Source organism: Mizuhopecten yessoensis, unplaced genomic scaffold, assembly GCF_002113885.1.
Source record: "Mizuhopecten yessoensis strain PY_sf001 unplaced genomic scaffold, ASM211388v2 scaffold10991, whole genome shotgun sequence".
Classification (NCBI taxonomy): Eukaryota; Metazoa; Mollusca; class Bivalvia; order Pectinida; family Pectinidae; genus Mizuhopecten; species Mizuhopecten yessoensis.
In genome coordinates this window covers 556,447-574,273 of record NW_018408824.1, presented here as the reverse complement: position 1 = coordinate 574,273, position 17,827 = coordinate 556,447, and the positions used below count along the sequence as shown (strand labels likewise).

The 17,827-nt window shown below is 37.0% G+C and overlaps 1 protein-coding gene across 1 annotated transcript in view; it reads left to right on the top strand.

Moving 5' to 3' along the window:
• Positions 1 to 17,827, top strand: part of LOC110464473 (neuronal acetylcholine receptor subunit alpha-10-like) — a 90,145-nt gene that overhangs the window by 33,519 nt on the left and 38,799 nt on the right. Inside the window, exon 2 of the mRNA XM_021519710.1 lies at positions 7,340 to 7,491. Within this exon, the coding sequence (XP_021375385.1) occupies positions 7,340 to 7,491 (152 nt within the window). The remainder of the gene's footprint in view (positions 1 to 7,339; positions 7,492 to 17,827) is intronic.

Genomic DNA, 17,827 nt, shown 5'->3' with positions numbered 1-17,827 from the left:
TTTCAACAATAACGAAACTGTTTCTTTACATTTTAAAATCCCCTTTTCTCTGCTAAAAAACTGCATTCCATACATCCGTTAGTTAGGAAAAAACGTTTGCTATAGGAATTACTATAGCATCAATAGTGAAGCGATAACTCCTTACTGATTACACACGCATTCGGTGAGGAACAAAAAAGCGCGATGAATTTCCACTTTGCCTCGGATAAACAACGGATAAACGCTTAGGTCTGAGAATGTCCTGCAGGTACATATGTATTATGTATATGACTACGAATCTGAAATAAGCCTGGACAATCTACTTATCAGCGTGAAATGAGGAGTATAAGCTATTGATTAGATGGGAATACCGAATTGATAACAACACGAAGTAAAATTTTATTTAAAGTGTTTTGTAAATAAAGGTTCCGCTAGAAAACAAAACGTATCCCCAAAATAAAGACGTTCTTTCTTTCATTCGACAGCTTACATATGCTGCTTGTTTCAATCCCTTGTTTTTTCTAACGTCATCTCTCATTTTTAGAATAGAGCGAGCTTCTTTAAACTTACCTAAGTGTACATGTAATAGATGAGCTTACATGATACATGTATCAAATGACGAGATGTTCGTTGTACAGCATACCTAATATAGATTGATTGATTGATTGATTTATCTATCAATTTTTTCTTTCATTCCCTTTTGAAATACGCAGCAGAAGTCTTCACATATCTTCACATATTCAATTAGACTATGAAAAAAAATATTGTTGCTCGATTAGGTGGTATGTAAGAATCAATATTACGTCCGTCTAACTTGTTCATACACACCTGGAACGCATACGCGTACAGCATACAGGCACAAACTCACGCGCGCAAATACAATGCAGGCACCTTCTTAAACATATTAAAACGCAATATAGTTCACCTATTCTGTGAGAGAATTAACACTTCTTAAATAACAATACCTGTTATTTATTTATTATTTATTTATTTTCGAATCAGCAGAACTGACTTTGTTTGAATTCCAATGGAGATATTCGAAACATAGAAAAAAAACCGTATATATAAATAATATGTAGGTCATATCTAACACAAGACATAGTCAACAATAATGGCAAGATTCCAATGACAAAGGTAACTTAAGTAACAAAGAACACGAACCTTTTACACAACATGAGCTTACTAAAGCAGAAGTGAAATCAGTTGCTCTGGAAGGGTACATACATTTCATTTTTATCATAAATTATAACAATATCTAGTTGTAACAGGGACCGTTACTTAAGGCGCCCAAACTAAACCTGAAGTCGCAAATGATGCTGCACAAATTATCATAATGCCATAACGCATATGCCTACCGAATCTGAACAAAATCAGTCAATATCTAAATGTCAACCAAACAGGACCCGACCTTACACGGACACATTATAAAATGAAAAAAAAAAAAAAAATCAACGAAAGCCACTGAAGTGTTTTTAGTGTCATAGCTAATTTTGATACAGAATTTAAGTGATATAGGACACTGCATAATTGATACTTTTCCAAAGCTGGTCTGCAACAGCCATTTTGCGGTAGATGTTGACTTTGTTTTCGCCATCACCAAGAACACAATCAAAATATTAATTTTACCAACCTATATTTCAGTTTCAATTGTCTTTTGGTGAGTTGTAGATCTTACAGTGTAACCTTATCACAACAAAAACACCCATTAAAATTTAAATGAGTATTTTGTTTCTTTTTTCGTAGGAGCATACAACTGAAATTCTCCCCAAAGAATGATGTCCAACTAATAACGCATTGAAGGATCATTTTTGATACAACCAAAACTAAGGATCATATACTACAGTATACATGTAAAAATGTCTTGCTATGGTCAGTTATCAGATATTTACAGACAAATCAACAGCCGGAAGCCATCTCAAGTAATGATATTTTTCTGACAAAAATGTGTTCATCTTAGAATAAAAGTAATCTTTCAAAATTATTTTGAATATAGATTTACTAGGCCATGAACTACCAGTGACACAAATCTCAATCCAAAATATGTGGTGGAACATATTCAAAGAAGGGATCAAATGACCATATGGTCTATACATCAGAATTACTGGCTATGGGTATAGTCTAATCATTATGACTGAAAACTGACAGAAAAGAAGAAAATATTTGTTCCAGTTTATTTAATCAACAAAGAACATGTTCCGAAAAGATTTGTTGGTTTATTTCTTTTCAAGATGGCCACCAAAACATTCATTCTACTGCCTAATCAGTTGTCAGATTCCCAGACAATTTTCTTGCAATATAAATGGAATTCATAGATTTTGTGTTTGTTCGATACTTTGTTTTCATATATTTATTCAAGTTTTATGCCGTATTAACAGCTGATGACATTTACAGATAATGTTTTGCAAGATGCAAGAGTATGATATGTGTTCGATGGCAGACTTGGAAAAGGAAGGAAGAAAAAACAAAGATGCGAGGTTTTGAGTTTGTTTTCAAACTGTTGATTCTCGATTCACAAGAAAACAACTTATTTCAAGATTTGTCGGAACATCTTAGCCTTTGGTGAAACTGTTTTGTATTTTAAAGAATTCTAATATGGCCAAGATAATAATGTATACTTGATGTATGGGCACACATTCCCATAGTTCTTTGACCAACTGAGAAATCGTGTTGCGAACGTAGCAAGTTTATCACGATTTCTCACCCGGGTGAGAAATCGTGTCGTGGTGAGAAATCGTCTAATCAGGATCGTGTTGGTGTGTTTGAGATATCTACATGTATATGTAAATCAGGATAATTTAAATGACATCCTCTTTTTCTCTTTAAGCGGGACCGTTTACATGCTGTTTGTAATGTCAGTTTTATTGTCCTTTTGCCGAAATTTGTACATACTGTTTATGAAATCAGGTTTTTGTCCTCATTCAAGATCGTCACATGATGTTTATAATATCATTTGTATTATTCTGTAATTAGGATATCTAATGTCAATGTAGTCAGGTGCGGGAATGCTGACCAGAGCGTTAAACTGTACCTGTCTCTGGCATATATAGATGGGTCGTCTAACGTAGTCCGAACTGATCATAAGCACTCAAATAGTTTAATTGAACAAATTATTTTCAGCCAATAAACAGCTGATAAAGGCAACATCCTAATTGATATGGGAGATAACTCTATCTTTTGGGGAACACCACTCTGTGATATGGGAGATAACTCTATCTTTTGGGGAACACCGCTCTGTGATATGGGAGATAACTCGATCTTTTGGGGAACACCACTCTGTGATATGGGAGATAACTCTATCTTTTGGGGAACACCACTCTGTGATATGGGAGATAACTCATTTTTTGGGGAACACAACTCTGTGATATGGGAGATAACTCTATCTTTTGGGGAACACCACTCTGTGATATGGGAGATAACTCTATCTTTTGGGGAACACCAATCTGTGATATGGGAGATATTTCATTTTTTGGGGAACACAACTCTGTGATATGGCGAGATAAACCTGGTGTTGATAATAGAAAAACAACACGATCTCAGACAAATTACTGGAGCCCCTTATCGCCGGTAAATCTGTCAGTTACCATATTTGGTGAAGCAGACGAGACATCTCGCAATGCTGTCGGGTATTAAGTTCAAGGTCGACTCCATACCGTCGGGAACCCGATCACAAACTTAACATGACGTACGTTACTGTATGTTTCGATTTATGGAAATGGGCGCCAGATGGTTCTGAAAACCATTATTTTCAGTAAATGACAAAGCTGTCATAACGATTGTACTCCCCGAATACGTTTCTAATGTCGTAATGGAATATATAGGTCACGAACGTGACACGCTTCTGATTCATATAGATGTAAATAAACTAGACCATTTATTCCTCAGCGTGTGAAGCTTCGCCGACACTATCTATTTTATAGTTCATATACATGTAGGAGAAATGAAAACTAAACAACGATGGAAGTCGGGATTAAAACAACCATGGTGGTGGGATATATATAAATGCTATTTTTATAGTTATTATCCAACTCGCGGAACAAGCCTTGTCACTACTGGGATTCCGTACCATTGACCTAACGAGGCACACATGCACGGATTGACTTACTTTAGTTTCGTGTTATCGTTAAATTTGGAAACTCTGTCCTGAACTATTTAGACCAGAGCCGAGTCGATTGTTTCAACAATTGCACTTTCTGTCTAAATAGCGTAAAATGATATAATATTATTCAGCTTTGTGATTTTCACTACCAAATTGGACAGTTATCTAGTTTTCCATCTATTCTGAACAGATCCCTCATCGTTTGTAGATTTGAGTCGGTGCTGATCGGTGAGTCGTTCTGGTAGATATGAATGTTAGGTAATTACCCGCGGTACTTTACCGTGACGAGAAGAGCGTATCGAAACACCAGTCGCGAGACTTAGGAACAGCCATCTAGCAGAATCAATGAATAATATCGGGTTGTCGTCAAATGGAGCAATTTTCTTGCATTAAAGGTAAAAAAAACATGTTTCACAAAAGGTGCCTGAACGTCGGTGCGTGAATTCTATGACGTAGATCTCAATGTCATGCGTGACGGATGCATTTTTTCAAACAATTGGAACAGTTACATGTACATGTACACAACAAACTATACTTTAGGATTTAACATAAAAATCAATCTTGTTAAAAACTTAACCAACAAAGTGCCAAGTTATGATTCTTCTTTTATATCAACCGTGTACGCTGAAGTCTCTTGTAAAACGTTCTTTATATAACCCTATACTGGCAATACACCCGCAAGGAAATTATTAGCTATTTGGTATGATTTTAATTACAGATTTGATATTTTTGCATTCGATTTAAACATAATATATAAAACACTTCAGTTTTATTGTTGAAATGGGGTAACTACGTTGTAGAACTGTGATGTTGAAGTATGTGTACAAATGACAATTTCTATAGCAAAATACACGTTGTCACGTGATAAGCTATACAGCTTAAGTTTGAAAAATACTTTACTATACTCAAACAACAAGAAAGAATTACTATCTGTGAGTTCAGAACCAGTAATATATCTCTGCCAATAGAGACTGGGCGATTGACTAGAACATCACGTGAAAACATAATCTGTCCGCTTTTTAAATTTGTTTTACTGGAGTTGGAAGCTAGTATCATTATTTGTTTATATTTTCAAATGCTTATTTAAGTCAAATCCGTAGAAAATATATACCTATTTATTATACCTCTAACCATTTGTTCATAAAATGAAAGGATTAATATCAATATGCAATGTTAGAATATTATCAAATATATCGCCTTTCATACAATTAATAGATTTCACACATCAAACTGTAAACTTTTGTATACATATAGATATATTACTGATCATTTTGTTAAACCTAACATAATTGTATTGTATAATGAGTATGGTTGCAGCTTGTTTATCATGGTTTGTTTGTTATATCCCTGATTGAAGGTATTTGTATATTATTTGTATCTGTCTATTACAGTATTGTATGATGGGATTGTAACACTGTCTATTATACCTTTGTAATATTATATGGTATGATGAGTATGATAGTCACTATTATGCCATGGTATGATTGCACTCTATGGTGTGGTATACTATCTATAATACATATATCATGTAGTGCGAGTAATATATGTGTAATACTGTAATAATATTAATGTAGGATTGTACTGTAAGATGGATGCAGCAGTGCCTGTTACATGTATACCACTGTGTGAACGCATGGTATGGGTGAATGTAATGCTTTGTATTATACCATCGTAATAGTATTGTGAAGTGAGTGTAATAATGTATATCACAGTGTATGATGAGTGTCATTGTATGAGCAGTGCGTTATATTGTCTATTATAATAAGGTATGATAGTACGTATGAACAGTGTAATATTGTGTTTATCATTGTATAAGGAGTGTAATAGTTTCCACTATATTATTGTACTCTATCATAGTAAGATGAGTGCTTTAAGGTCAACTATATCATTGTTATATTGTACTTTATGATGACCACTTGTTGCGCACAATAGTGTGCCTGAGTGATAATAAACATCTCTGAAATATTATATTATTATATCACTGTTTGAATTATGGATGAATATTTCCCACATAATAGCATGGACATTCCATTTGACGGACATGTCGATCAAACTTACACTGAACTTGTCATAATTCGGCGATTACGAGTGTTTCACAAGCGTCCCCCTGTCACCCAATTTAAGACCTGATTCCCCGCCTTCTGTGGGGTTCGGTTCGATCATCGTAGATTACATCTGACCACAAGACAGAGATGTGGCACTTAACGTGACATATCAATATACAAAACAGCTAGGCAATGGCAGCATGTATTGCAGCTATTTCGATTAGTGTTTTTATGACTAGTGGGACCGGAAAATTCAAAAGAAGATGTCGTAGTTTTAATACCGCGTGTTTAAAGGAACACGTCGAATAATTCATTCTTTATGTCTGTATTTACGTATTCAAGGACTTCATACAACGAAACACGTCCTAAATGAAATCATAACTTTCTTATCCTTGCAACAATCTGCTTTGACATCGGTTTCGCCAGGGTTTAAAGTAGAAACACTCGATATTTGTGGCGTGCTTGGGCAGTCTGCGGAAGGTTTGCTTACGGTGGGGAGTATTAATGTTGCCGAGCGTATAAGGGAATGACGATCAGCAAGCTCGGACCCGCCGGGCACACATCGTTATAACTACTTCGGACCCTGTGCATTCCGTATAACTGTTAGATCGGAAGTTTTGTAGGCAGGACAGAAGCTAAGCAAAGCCCTTTGTAAACCGGAACTGACATTGTTTCTGCGCTGTGTGACACTGGTGTATTAATTAATTGACATATTAAGTTAAATTTATCGTATCGTTTCATCACCTCGTTTGGAACCTCTGTACATCGGACAAAAATGATCGTGTAGATAATGATTTTGTCATTTTATCTTATCCTTATATGGTGAACTGTACAGAACACTCAACACATCGGCAATTATTCCGTTTTAACCGTACTTTTAATTTCCCATGTGAACAATCTTTATACTGTCACGTTTAAGTTGCACCCTCTATACATGGGAACCTGTTTACACGATTTGTTGGAGAACTTGAAGCTTGAAACCAGGACCTGAACGGGGACGCATGACCTTTACTACAAATTGATATGCATTGGACTGTTATTCCCGTATATGGTCATATTTACATCACGCGTACATCTCTACGTAGCTAGGAACCCCTGTAATCGGACTGTTCCACCGATCGACTATTTCCTGTTACGTCAGAACCGGATGTGAATATGTTTCCATGCCATTTTCCTGGTGTCTTCAGTAAGTTACCAGTTCTGTTCTTCATTTGTTTAGCCCTGTGTACGGAGTGTCTACCGGACGAGCAGAGACTGGTGGGCAAGCTCTTTGACAAGCTTACATACGACAACAGCGTCCGTCCGGTGTTCAACTCGTCCGAGAATGTTGTGGTCGGTTTCGGCTTCAGCCTCATTCAGATTATGGACATGGTGAGTAGTTTTGTTGTATTTGTTTGTATATCAGTCAGAGGGTATCGTTTTGTTTTTATGTAATTGAGGAGTAAGTGTGTCTGTGTGTAGTTCATGAGTAAGTTTACCCTGGTGTTGTTCAGAAAGTATTTTTCTTATGTTTATTTCAGAAATTAGTGTATTTATGGGTAGTTCAGAAGTTAGCGTATTTATGGGTAGTTCAGAAGTTAGTGTAGTGATGGGTAGCTCAGAAGTTAGTGTATTTATGGGTAGTTCAGAAGTTAGTGTATTTAACGGTAGTTCAGAAGTTAGTGTATTTATGGGTAGTTCAGAAGTTAGGGTATTTATGGGTAGTTCAGAAGTTAGTGTATCTATGGGTAGTTCAGAAGTTAATGTATTTATGGGTAGTTCAGAAGTTAGTGTAGTGATGGGTAGCTCAGAAGTTAGTGTATTGATGGGTAGTTCAGAAGTTAGTGTATTTTCGTGTTGTTCAGAAGTTGTTGTATTTATGAGTAGTTCAGAAGTTAGTGTATCTATGGGTAGTTCAGAAGTTAATGTATTTATGGGTAGTTCAGAAGTTAGTGTAGTGATGGGTAGCTCGGAAGTTAGTGTATTGATGGGTAGTTCAGAAGTTTGTGTATCTATGGGTAGTTCAGAAGTTAGTGTATCTATGGGTAGCTCAGAAGTTAATGTATTTATGGGTAGTTCAGAAGTTAGTGTATTTATGGGGAGTTCAGAAGTTAGTGTAGTGATGGGTAGCTCAGAAGTTAGTGTGTTTTCGTGTTGTATTTATGAGTAGTTCAGAAGTTAGTGTATCTATGGGTAGTTCAGACGTTAGTGTATTGATGGGTAGTTCAGAAGTTAGTGTATCTACGTGTTGTTCAGAAGTTGTTGTATTTATGGGCAGTTCAGAAGTTAGTGGATCTATGGGTAGTTCAGAAGTTAGTGTATTGATGCGTAGCTCAGAAGTTAGTGTATTTACGTGTTGTTCAGAAGTTGGTGTATTTATGGGTAGTTCAGAAGTTAGTGTAGTGATGGGTAGCTCAGAAGTTAGTGTATTTATGGGTAGTTCAGAAGTTAGTGTATTGATGGGTAGCTCAGAAGTTAGTGTATTTACGTGTTGTTCAGAAGTTGCTGTATGTATGTGTTGGTTAAGAAGTTATTGCATAAGTGTGTATTTTAGAAAGAAGTATATCTGTGTATATTTTAGAAGTTAGTATATTGGTGTAAAGTTACAAAGTTATGTTCGTCTGAAGAAGTCGACTGTGCATTGATAAATATAAACTTTATTTATTTTACAACAATTATGTAACAAGTTATATCAACTTATGTTATTCACCTTTGATGGCCCGGATGTTAGCGCGCGGGGGGTCTTAGTGTGGGAGGAAACCGGATATCGGAGACAATCCACGTGGTCGGGCAGGTGACCGCGTATATTTTCACGCCCGATCGGGGAATCGAACCCCGGTCGCCTTGGTGAAAGGCAAGTGCGCTTTCCACTGCGCCACCCAACCACCCGACTGTACATTTGACAGTATATTTATAATTTGTTTGTGATAGTAATCATCTGTTCATGTACATGTACATAAAGTAGGAAAGTGTTTTTTTATCCCCTTTTAAATAAATTCTGAGCCTGGAAATTAAAGCTATACGTGTTTCCCGATTATAAGCTATACCAATACTTAGTTTAGTTATCTATAACCTTAATCGTCTGTTTGTATCTATTTTGAGTGTAAGACAGTGCTGCAAATGTGCAGCTTCAGGCTGAATTAAGAAAGCGCTATGTGCTGGCAATTTAAATTGGTTTAAATTACATACCAAGCAAAATGGATTACAATGAAAAGTTAACCTGTCAAAATTAAGATGTTATAGTGTGGTTTGTCGTCAGAGTTTACGTACGAATTCTCGATAGGATAGGGAATCATCATACTCAAAACGTCTATAGTAACGTGTAACATCTGGAATTCATATTTGAAATTTTGAGAGCTTTGTCTGCGAACAAATCACGTAAGACTATATATGTCAACCTCCATACACAGAAGGCCTTCTATAGATTGAAAAATATCGTTCCCTTGATTAATTAAAATATGTGTTGCGCTAATATTGATTTGTATCTTTGAGATGAAAATGAAAAAAAAAAGTTGTCAAGCTAAAAGAGGTAGGATCATTGCATGAGGCAAATGTGATAAATATTTTTAACTATATTAAAAATGACTATTCAAAAAGATTCAAACCCACATTAGAATGAAGTGAACAAATTGTATATATACAGTGCTTGTTTAACAGTTCAAATATTTTAAAAAAGAAGATAAAATTCATTTAAAAATAAAAGAAAGATGATTGGATGCAATAAGAAGAAACTTAAAACAAATATCGATCGTTTTACATTCCCCGTAGTTGGATTTCATTCACATAATTCCCCAGAATAAAACAAATTTTAAAGGCTCATGTGAGGGACAAGTTACAAAGATCGTTAAACAGCATCACTAGTGTACCGTTTTAATGTTCAAGTACACTTAACATTTTAATCACATCTCGTAGGTAGATTTATCGAGTTCTACCATATGACGAAACCATAAAAAACAATTAAACAGCCATGTATGCACCTTAACGTTTATGTAAACTGTTTTTTTGCGTGATTGAAAAGCACATCCAAGTTTGTTTTCCATAGATATATACATTTAACTCATCGAACGTACACTTTTAACTCGATCTCCTGGTAGTAAAACCAATTACATGGAAATAGATAGTTAATATAACCGTAGGATCAAACTTGGTATAACTTTGTATCCAGTATAACATAACACACACCGGAGTAATCTTAGAAACGGAATAAGTCCTTGGGAGCAATCGTCACACGAGATTCATAATCCAAGCATACGTCATCACCAGCTCCGCACGCTACACCGGATTTAATCTGTTCTGGGCCTCACAAATATCTGTATAGTTCGAAGTCACGAATCTTTGTACATGTATCTATAATGTTCACGAATTCACCTTTTTTTATCTTTGTTTAAGACAGATGGCATCATTTGATAAAAAATACTATCAAATATATACATTTCTTAATATTAGGACATGAACATTCTGACAGAATATGAAATTTATATTGACACTGCCTTTTCTGTGTTTTTTTTCCATTTTTGTTTTTTGTTTTCATCATTTGTTGGCTGTCTGTACGCTCTCTGTGAGGATGTTACATGCTACTTACTGTGTATGTATGTAAAGCCCATGGGCCATGAGCGTAAGTTCCGATCAAAACCAGACCATAGTTCTGCTGCAAGTACAAACACAGCTAAAAATAAAAAATAAATAATCTAAAAATCAATTCAAAATCTGTCACTTACATTCATACAAGAAAATCAAGGAACGTGTAAATCAAATGTAGTTGGCTGAGTACTAGCGTAACTCTATCACTGAAGTAAGAGGAAGGTTCCTAACCCTAACCCAACAATGTCAGTACTACTGCCAGATCAAGACCCAGAAACGTTCTCAATATTATAATTGAGATAAGTGCATCAAAAATTTCTAAACACTTAAAATTCTGCACAAGCAAAAAAATAGTAGGAACCTTCACAAGAATTTGTCAACATTCGGTAGTGACTTGATAGTCTGTCTCTATCTCTACATTCGGTAGTGTCTAAATAGTTTTTCTCTATCTCTACATGCGGTAGTGACTTGATAGTTTGTCTATATATCTACATTCGGGGGTGAGTTGATAGTCTGTCTATAGTTTGTCTCTATCTCTACATTCGGTAGTGACTAAATAGTTTTTCTCTATCTCTACATTCGGTAGTGACTAAATAGGTTTTCTCTATCTCTACATTCGGTAGTGACTAAATAGTCTTTCTCTATCTCTACATTCGGGAGTGACTTGATAGTCTGTCTCTATCTCTACATTCGGAAGTGACTTGATAGTTTGTCTATATCTCTTCATTCGGTAGTGACTTGATAGTTTGTCTCTATCTCTACATTCGGTAGTGACTTGATAGTCTGTCTATATATCTACATTCGGGTGTGAGTTGATAGTCTGTCTATAGTTTGTCTCTATCTCTACATTCGGTAGTGACTTGATAGTTTGTCTATATCTCTACATTCGGCAGTGACTTGATAGTTTATCTATATCTCTACATTCGGTAGTGACTTCATAGTTTTTCTCTATCTCTACATGACGGTGGTGACTTGATAGTTTGTCTCTATCTCTACATTCGGTAGTGACTTGATAGTTAGTCTATATCTCTACATTCGGTAGTGACTTGACAGATTGTCTCTATCTCTACATTCGGTAGTGACTTGATAGTTTGTCTATATCTCTACATGACGGTGTGATCAACTTATTCAGATAGCACTTATAAAACGAAAACTGTTATTCTGCAACTATTTGCTAGCCTATGCATTAAACGTTTTCAATTGATTAAACTTTATTCTGAAAACACAGAACCATTTACATTGTATGTATCTAGCAGCATTTTGTTGCGTGCTGTCTCAAGCTGTCACGTGTCAACCTCAGAAATGGGATCACAGTATCCACTAATACATTTTGTCTTGGTGTTCCATGCTCTCGTGTCAACCTAAGGGATGACATCACAGTATCCACTAATACATATGTCTTGGTGTTCCATGCTTTCGTGTCAACCTCAGGAATGACGTCACAGTATCCACTAATACATGTGACTTGGTGTTCCATGCTCTCGTGTCAACAACAGGAATGACGTCACAGTATCAACTTTTACACGTGTCTTGGTGTTCCATGCTCTCGTGTCAACCTCAGGGATTACGTCACAGTATCCACTAATACATGTGTCTTGGTGTTCCATGCTCTCATGTCAACCTCAGGGATGACGTCACAGTATCCACTAATATATGTGTCTTGGTGTTCCATGCTTTCATGTCAACCTTAGGGATGACGTCACAGTATCGACTAATATATGTGTCTTGGTGTTCCATGCTCTCATGTCAAACTCAGGGATAACGTCACAGTATCCCCTAATATTGGTCTTGGTGTTCCATGCTCTCATGTCAACCTCAGGGATGACGTCACAGTATCCACTAATATATGTGTCTTGGTGTTCCATGTTCTCATGTCAACCACAGGGATGACGTCACATTATCCACTAATATATGTGTTTTGGTGTTCCATGCTCTCGTGTCAACAACAGGACTGCTCTTATTAACGAAAATAAACAAAGTGCAGTGTTCCTTATCTATTTATTGTAGTCAAATTAAAAGAATATTACAGAAAATAATAGTAATGAATGAATTTAAGAAAATAGAAAAATAAAAATCAACTACATGTCAATAAAACTTAAACACTGTTCGTTCTTAGACGCCTGTGAGGTGGAGACAGCGAAGTCCTAACCCCCAGGAAAACCTTGTTGATATTCAGAATTTGGCAAAACTTCAGTGAAACACATCTGTTTACTCCTTAGGTTGATATTTCTCTGTCTCCAGTACATAGTGATGGTGTAGTTTAATAGTCTCATAAGCCGCATATTTCCAAAGGCTGATCACAACTCCGCTTCTATGTGTTGTGTGTGCGGCTAGAATTCAGTTGTATCACTGACGACGTATCCAGTGATAGATTGTTACAGAAACTGTTATCAGTACAAAGTTGATAAGATCAAACGTATCTGAAGGCAGTGCAAATAGTTAAAGCATTGTATAAGAACATTCCTGGAAGAGAATGACAACCACCCACGTGTCACGTCCGTTTAATAGAACAGCATATATATTTATAAATATGTACACACACATACATATATAAATTAAAATCAGATATCAATCATCACATATTTTCTAAAATTATTAAAATGTTTTGTGTTTGTAAGTTCTATCAACATATATTTATAGGTCATACTGGGTCAAGCAATATACCTTTAGCAAACAGATTGGTATTACTATGCGTATTGTGGTTTGTTTTTGCTTTCTGCATCGACAAACTGATTTTTAATAGTCGCTTCCTTACTTTGTCATAATAGTAATTGTAGTACCTCACAAAGTGGTGGACTATGTAGTTGGATTTTCAGCCCCCGAGGTTGGTCGCTACCTTGTCCTGTAGCTGGACTACCAGGCCCCGAGGTTGGTCGCTACCTTGTCCTGTAGCGGGACTACCAGCCCCAGAGGTTGGTCGCTACCTTGTCCTGTAGCCGGACTACCAGTCCCCGATGTTGGTCTCTACCTTGTCCTGTAGCTGGACTACCAGCCCCAGAGGTTGGTCGCTACCTTGTCCTGTAGCGGGACTACCAGCCCCAGAGGTTGGTCGCTACCTTGTCCTGTAGCTGGACTACCAGTCCCCGAGGTTGGTCGCTACCTTGTCCTGTAGCTGGACTACCAGCCCCAGAGGTTGGTCGCTACCTTGTCCTGTAGCTGGACTACCAGTCCCCGATGTTGGTCTCTACCTTGTCCTGTAGCTGGACTACCAGCCCCCGATGTTGGTCTCTACCTTGTCCTGTAGCTGGACTACCAGCCCCGATGTTGGTCTCTACCTTGTCCTGTAGCTGGACTACCAGCCCCGATGTTGGTCTCTACCTTGTCCTGTAGCTGGACTACCAGTCCCCGGGGTTGGTCTCTACCTTGTCCTGTAGCTGGACTACCAGTCCCGAGGTTGGTCGTTACCTTGTCTTGTAGCTGGATTACCAGTCCCCGATGATGACCGTCACCTTGTCGACTTCATCCATGAATATACATTATATTGATATTGGTACATTGTAATGAACGTTAGTCGATAAGTTTATTTCCATTGTATCCAAATATTAAATTAAGAATGTTTATATATGGATGAAATTTTCCAAAACAGTATTTATTTAACGTCATACAGAGAAACCTGCAATAATATTCATTTGTACTTATTGAGTTATCTGAGGCTAGAAATACAAACTGTTGAATTTGCTAAATTTATTCTATTTCATTTTTGACATGATTTATTCGATATATAGAATGAAGATATTTATTATAATAATAAGGAATTCGAAGTAAGGACAAACCTCTTTATTACTTAAGTAAGTTGATGTAGAAGGCTAAAGAAAGTAGAAAACTACTGAACTATATAACTTTGTCGTTCACTTAGGAGGTATGAGAAGTAATAAAACTTAAAAAGAAATTAAAATGCATGTCTTATGTGTTCTTAAACATATGAAATAGTAGGAAACGGGGAGCCATGTCTGAAAAATCATTAACGTCACAAATACAACTTTAGGCTACAGAATATGATTTATTCTAAATTTGTTTTTCATGATAACTATGACAGCATGGTGACGGCTTACAAGTTTACATATCAAAACATTTGTGTCCAATCCAGTATATTGTGATTGCAAACGATCACACAAAATGTATGGAGTTTATGGTTTGAGATATCAAAGTGTTTGTGCCAAGAGTGTCCAAGACTCTGTGTGGTATTGTTTTAAAGTCGAGTGGGGGTTTAGTGCATTGGCTATCTTTCAGGATAAGCTTGAAACCTCAACTAAACGATGTTCTTCGCCGCTTTAGGACATTATACATGTAATTCCACTCCGTTAAATTACATGAGTTTGTTACATACAAACTCATGTAATTTAACGGAGTAATGGCCCTTTGTTGAAAAATACTTGTCCATACAACTCCTCCAAAACTATGCAGCCAATTTCAACGAAAGTTTACAGATATGGTAACTGCCCCCCGACATAGTGCATCCAAATAGTATGTTTTCATTCCGGACCTTTAAAAAGGAATTATGGCCCTATGTAGAAAAATAACCTTTGTCTGCCTCATAAACTACTGGGCCGATTTCAATGAATGTTTACAGATGTAATAATTACCCCCTGATGTCATGCATCAGGGTACGTGCATCAGGGTAGTACTTTTTTCATTTCGACCCTTTTTAAGGAGTTATGGCCTTTTGTTAAAAATCTTTGTCTTGACAACTCTTCCTTTACTACTAGGACGACTTAAGCAAAACTGGTTCATCGGGGCTAACAACATTTGGTATGGAAGTATGTTTTGGCATAGGGAGGGAGTACAGGAAGTATGGTTGTGACATATATTCTTAAATATTTGGTGGGGGGAGGGGGTGAACTATGTATTGCTTTGCAATGCTTTGCCTTAGATAGCCTTTAGCTTACATTCTGGGTTATATAGGAGTGGGAGTATTAGTTAGTCTTTGGTTTACAGCTCTAGTTATTATTTTATTTGGCCTATTTCCCATTCATTAAACAAAATATGGAGGAATTTTGCATTATTTAATATCGTTAACTCTAAACAAATAAAGCAAGGAAAGGTATCCTTGTCTGACTTCCCATACAAAAAAATTATTTCAGCACATTTGATTTGTGTGACCTTGAGCGAAGATCAAGGTCATCAACTTTTACAAAATTTTAATCAATTCACATGAACAACCTACTTGCCAAATATCAAGACCAAGGGACTTTTGGTTATGAAGAAAAACAAGATAAAGGAAAAATAGAAAGACGGCTAGTTGTGGGTTTTTTTTAATCAAAAGTGTTATATGACAAATTTACCGGTTTTCAATTTTCTTGAAATTCCTGATGTTGAAAGATATTATTGGTAGCCAAATGTTAAGTAAGTATGAAATATAGTTTGATTTTAGAACTATGTAAATTAACGTGTCGAAAATGGAAATGTTCTCATTAGTAATGAAATTTCATATACTTTTCTGCTTAAATCTTTAATAAAAAGAACAATTCTTTCTTGAAATAGTGTAATATTGGGTATCAAAATGAAAGTTGGAATATGTTGAACACGATGATGATATAATTGTATAGTAATTATTTCATTTAAATGCTCTAGGAGGAATTGTATTACCACACCTTTAACACCCACACAGGTGTAAGTCAATGAGGTCCCATTTATCCTAAAATGAATTCTGAAACTAACGGTACCTTTTTTAAGCTTCCTATACCCACACCTTTTTGAAGTTATCTTGTTTTGAAATTCCAAGCGGGGCCCGACGCTACTATTAAATCTCCATAGGCGTTGACCCTACCGTTGACCCTACCGTTGACCCTACCGTTGCATACCTCATTTAATGCATCAATCAGTGGAGTATTAATTTTGTTTGTGTATCTAGATTGTCAGATACAGATTGTACTTGGTACCTCAAATCAAGGCTAGGCAACATTATATTGTTTAAGAAAGATGCTGTCTTTCTACGCATTTCCGGTGTTTATCTAATGCCACAAGGAGATTGACTCTGCTGACCGGTCATCAGTCCCGGAGGATGGGCTATCTAATGACACAAGGAGGTTGTCTCTGCTGGCAGGCCATCGGTCCCCGAGGATGTGCTATCTAATGCCACATGGAGGATCCCCCCGAATGACTCTGCTGGCCGGCCATCAGACCCCGAGGATGGACTATCTAATGCCACAAGGAGGATGACTCTGCTGGCCAGTCATCAGTCCCGGAGGATGGACTATCTAATGCCACCAGGAGGTTGACTCTGCTGGCCAGTCATCAGTCCCCGAGGATGGGCTATCTAATGCCACAAGGAGGATGACTCTGCTGGCCGGCCATCAGACCCCGAGGATGGACTATCTAATGCCACAAGGAGGTTGACTCTGCTGGCCAGTCATCAGTCCCGGAGGATGGACTATCTAATGCCACAAGGAGGTTGACTCTGCTGGCCGGCCATCAGTCCCCGATGATGGACTATCTAATGCCACAAGGAGGTTGACTCTGCTGGCCGGCCATCAGTCTCCGAGGATGGGCTATCTAATGCCACATAGAGGATGACTCTGCTGGCCGGCCATCAGTCCAGGAGGATGGGCTATCTAATGCCACAAGGAGGTTGACTCTGCTGGCCGGCCATCAGTCCCCAATGATAGACTATCTAATGCCACATGGAGGATGACTCTGCTGGCCGGCCATTAGTCCCCGAGGATGGGCTATCTAATTTTATCTTACATAAACATGTGTTTTGCAGCCTTCGACTTGGATTTTCATTCTGTTGACCTAACCTGCAACTGATGAGTCTAGAATGGCCGAAATGTTGATATGATTTAGTGTTTACTTTGATTGGCGTTCAACATCGACTTACTATTTTGTTTTTGAATATACACGTCCTTACTTTAGATTTCTAGTATGTAAATAATGTATATTTTCTACGTGTATCCAAAGTTAAGGTAAAGTCTCTATTCGTATCTACGTGTGTCTTAAGTTGTTTCATGTTACTTACATTATAGTTAAGTTTCTACACTTTTGTAGGTTGAAACACAAGTTAAATTTGCGCGCAGTATCTAAATTAAACCATGACATTTTACGTGTATAGATATATATAATGTAACTGACAAAACTTGGTCATCGTTCTTTATTTTTCTTTCTATTATAAACTTCCTCCATAGTAACGCAGTAAAGGTAAAGTTTAAAG